Consider the following 4,398-nt stretch of genomic DNA (forward strand, 5'->3'; position numbering starts at 1 on the left):
CATCCCCTTAAGTACACCAAGTTTTCTTAACGGGGACTGTGTCACATTAATGCAACTTTAGCCCGTTAAATTGTCCAACTTTCAAAATAAATCAGGTGCTGCCAACAAATAATAAAAACTTTTAAGAGATCAGTGTATTATTAAAACCCTATCGTCCGTTGGGGCGCTATAATATAATTATCATTCATCAAAAAGAAAAATTGCCACACAAAGATTTTATCTCGACACATGACTTATCTGCGTTCGTAACCTTCACTGGTACCACCACGGCCATTGCTACCACCAGTATTGCGACCATTGCCAGTCTCGCGCGTGTACGCCGACGACTCAATGCCAGCTACGCCAAGAAGCCCCATCTTTCTCAAAGTCTTCTTTTCAAGCTTAGGTACTTCTTTCAGTCCAATGATACGACTGTACTCGGCAGCAAGCCGCACAAGTTCCACAGTATCGATCTTCAAACGCTTCACATTCGAGTTGTAAAAACCAAGCCACGCTTGATACGACTGTTGCGCCGACTTTTCCAATTCGCAATAAGTTTTCAAATTCTTCATAACCTTCAAAGTGCTCAAATCAGACTGAACGAGCTTCTTCGAAGTAAACGTGTTGCTTCGTGTCAAAGGTAAATCCACCAGGTTGTTCAATAGTGGCTTTTCAAATTCAGCTAGCACAAGAACACCCTTGCCCGTCATACCAGCGCGTGCTGTACGTCCTAGCCGATGAATATACTGATCGCGATCAGTAAGGCCCACCTGCAACACAAGGGATACATCGGGATAATCGACGCCACGCGCTGACACGTCAGAGGAAAACATCATAACTTTGTGCCCTTTTCGAAATGCTTCCGCAGTCTTTGTGCGAACCGCTTGGCTCTTGCGGGAGTGAATCGCCAAAACCCCTGGAAACCCTGCAATTTGAAACAATTGAGCCATGAACTGGGCGGAACGAGCCGTCGGGAAAAAGATCATGACCTTGTATGCTGGTAGCTTCATGTGTTCACGCAGAATAGTCTCCACCATAGGTATTACATCGTCCATCCGGCAAACAATAAACTCTTGCTCGGTTTGTACATTCGTATCGGCCTCATTCTCGTCAATGGTGTCGATGAACGCGAAATCCCTACGCAAAGCGACCTTTTTAAGCTCTTTGGTTGAGGCAGGCAAGGTGGCGCTGAAAAGAAGCGTCTGACGTTCCTTCGGCAAGTATTCAATAATCCGCATGACCTCCTTACGAAATCCCATATCCAGTAATCGGTCCGCTTCGTCTAATATCAAAACGCTGGACTGACCCAAGCGAGTGGCAATGCTGCCCGTATTCTGCTTAATGTGATCGAAAAGACGTCCTGGAGTGGCCACGAGGATATCAATCGGCACAGTACTCGTCAGAGTGCGTTCATCTTTCTTGATCGGAACACCTCCGACCAAGCAAGCAATTTTAAGGTCGTGAAACTTTGTAAGACGCTTAGCTTCAGTGGCTATCTGCAGCGCCAGCTCGCGTGTAGGAGAAACGGCGAGAACAGGAATGACTTCTAAACTTGGACCTTGTTTTACCAAGTTTTCAATCACGGGAAGCAAAAAAGCAATGGTCTTGCCATTACCCGTCTTGGCTTTCGCCAGCACGTCTCTACCGTCGAGAATCAAGGCAAATGTTTCATTCTGAACATGCGTAAGACGCTCATACTTGAGATCTTCGACGATAGCACGTTTGCTATTGGCTGATATGTCCAACGACGCAAACAAGACGTCCGATAGGTAATCGAGATTGGGTGGCTTCGATGCAACAGGTAAGTCAAGCATAGGATTGGTGATGACAACAGGTGACGCTGTCATAGGCTTGGTGGTGTCTGGTGCCTGTTTGTCGTTGTCAGGGCTGGTACTAATTTCAATTGCCTTTACTTTTTTATTACGACGCCCACCGCGGCGCGGCTTTTTCTTTTGATGCTCCGAGTCACTTTCCTTGCCTTCGCCAGAAGGAGTTTTGCGGCGCCAGTTGGTGCTGCTAGAGGCGTTGCGTTCAAAGCCAAGCATTTTATCAACTTGTGACTTGAGGTGCAAATTGAAAATGAGGAATCATCTGTGACGTGTCGTATTTTGCATAATAAGTTTAAATGGCCTTCCTTCAATTGCACATATACTTGACTTTTGTATTTCTCCGATTCTGATTGCTTAACGACAAAATAATCTCTAAACGTTTCGTTCCACCGATAAACCGATACGGATTCGTACACTACTTGCGCACAGAGCGTGAAGGAAGTACCATGTCGACTCTCGCCGACTCGTTTCTCGAGGACCTGGACGAGCTTAGCGGAGGAAGTAGCGACGATGAAGAGATGCCATTCGTCCCTTCTATACCTGCCCAGCCTTCCTCCTCGATTGCTGGTGTGTATGACGACAATGAAGCTGACGAGCAGAAACTTGAAGCCGTGAGTCCCTATCAGTCTCAATCTGCCAAGCGGAATAGTGTAGACATGAATGGATATTTGGCTACTGAAAGTTCGGAGAAAGGCGTCGATTTGATATATTTGAGCGTCAAGAACCGTGGTGTGGCGGCTGTTGCGACACTTAAGCGCTCGCCTAAGTACCTCGCACATGTGAAGAGAATACAAGACTTTGTGGATGCAGATGACGCCACCGCCTCGGGCTGTGCTCATCGACTTCGTTCACTTGAAGAAAACAGCGCCGAATATGAACTAGTCGTTACATCAAATGACCTGATGGTGCAAATCGACGACGAAATCGAGGCTGTGCACCGCTTCATTGCCGATATATACGTGGCCAAGTTCCCAGAGCTCGATTCGCTTGTACCGAATGCATTGGATTACGCTCGTGTGGTCAAAGCTATTGGTAATGAAATGGACTTGACAGTAGTAGAAGATCTACCGAAACTGCTGCCTAGCTCTGCAGTTATTGGAATCTCTGTCACAGGATCCGGTACTAGTGGCAAACCCCTCAGTTCAGAGGCGTTGACAATGTGTATGCACGGATGCGAGGAGTTGCTGTCCCTTGAGAAGGATAAAATCATGATTTTGCGCTTTGTAGAAAGCCGCATGAAATTTTTAGCGCCGAACGTATCCCAGCTAGTGGGTACAAGAATTGCTGCACAATTGATTGGCCTTGCTGGTGGTGTAGCACAGTTGGCACGGATTCCGTCGTGTAATTTGCAAGTATTAGGCCAAGAAAAGAAAGTGCTGAGTGGGTTTTCATCTGCTGCAGCGCTTAAACATACGGGTGTTGTGTTTTTTAGTGACCTCGTGCAAAGTGTGCCGCCGTATCTGCGAATGAAAGCGTGTCGAGCAGTGGCTGCAAAATTAGCGCTAATGGCACGTGTTGATAGTCAGCCACATCAGAAAGATCCGCAAGGGCTCATTGGCGCTCGTTTCCGTACTGAACTGGTTGGAAAGATGGAAAAATGGCAAGAACCTCAGAAAGCCAAGTCGAAGAAGGCGCTTCCCATTCCGGATCAAAAGCCATGCCGCAAACGTGGTGGAAAGCGGTATCGAAAGATGAAGGAGCGGTTACAGATGACGGACGTTCGACGAGAAATGAACCGTCAGTCATTTGCGACGGCGGATGAAGAGTATGGGGACAATGCTATGGGAATTACAGTTGGACGACTTGGTCAAGAAGGATCTGGACAATTGCGTATTATACGCAAAGAACAGAAACAATCGAGCAAAAAGTTGCGTGCGGCTAAGTTTGCCGCATTTTCAGCGGGTAAGCCACCGCTTTCGGGTTTGGCTTCTAGTCTTGCATTTACGCCCGTGCAGGGTATTGAACTCATGAATCCTGAAGCGGCAAAAGCGCGCGTCGCGCAGGCGAATAAAAAATATTTTTCTGCTGCAAGTGGATTTGTTAGTGTCGTTAAGGATCCATAATTTGTCGGGACAGATGTCAAGTTAAATTTAGTTGATTTAATGATTTATTTTGCTTAAGAGTTTTTTGTCCTCTTACTCAAAAATTGTCTCAATGCAAATGGTTAGTTAAAAATAAGTAGTCAGATAAACATGCAATAACCTAAGGGAATTGCTATTTTCACACCCTTCTCCTTCATTCACACCCTTTTTATGTTGTGCGAGGAAGGTGGACTTTCCGCTTACCGCACCGTTTTGATTCTACAATAATAATAACATATCGTAAATGCTATATTCACACTATTTTTACTATACGTTCCGTCGGTGTGATAAAGGAGCTATAGATTTGTCGCTGTGGTATCCTTGTAACTCTCGGTATCATTGTGCAAATAAGTTGTCTACATCATGCCGTAGATCGTGCGTACCACGAATCCATCTTTGCTGCGAATTGTTCCGTGGCGTCAATGGAGCTTGGTGTGCCAACCACTTGCACAGGACAATACATGTACAAGACACGCATGAGCGGCTCAATATTGCTTCGATACTTGGCA

General features: G+C 46.1%; 2 protein-coding genes across 2 annotated transcripts; one reads left to right on the top strand and one right to left on the bottom strand.

Annotated features, from left to right (window-relative positions):
• Positions 1-233: 233 nt before the first annotated feature.
• CCR75_001698 (uncharacterized protein) lies at positions 234-2,024 on the bottom strand (the record flags this gene model as incomplete). The annotated part of the gene is made up of 1 exon (XM_067959799.1): positions 234-2,024. The coding sequence occupies one exon, from the start codon at positions 2,022-2,024 to the stop codon at positions 234-236; it is 1,791 nt and encodes a 596-aa protein (XP_067814514.1).
• A 230-nt stretch (positions 2,025-2,254) lies between these two features.
• CCR75_001699 (uncharacterized protein) lies at positions 2,255-3,871 on the top strand (the record flags this gene model as incomplete). Its single annotated transcript, XM_067959800.1, has 1 exon — positions 2,255-3,871. One exon carries the CDS (start codon positions 2,255-2,257, stop codon positions 3,869-3,871), a length of 1,617 nt encoding a protein of 538 aa, XP_067814513.1.
• Positions 3,872-4,398: the final 527 nt, after the last annotated feature.

This window comes from Bremia lactucae, linkage group LG10 (assembly GCF_004359215.1).
Source record: "Bremia lactucae strain SF5 linkage group LG10, whole genome shotgun sequence".
NCBI classification, from domain to species: Eukaryota; Oomycota; class Peronosporomycetes; order Peronosporales; family Peronosporaceae; genus Bremia; species Bremia lactucae.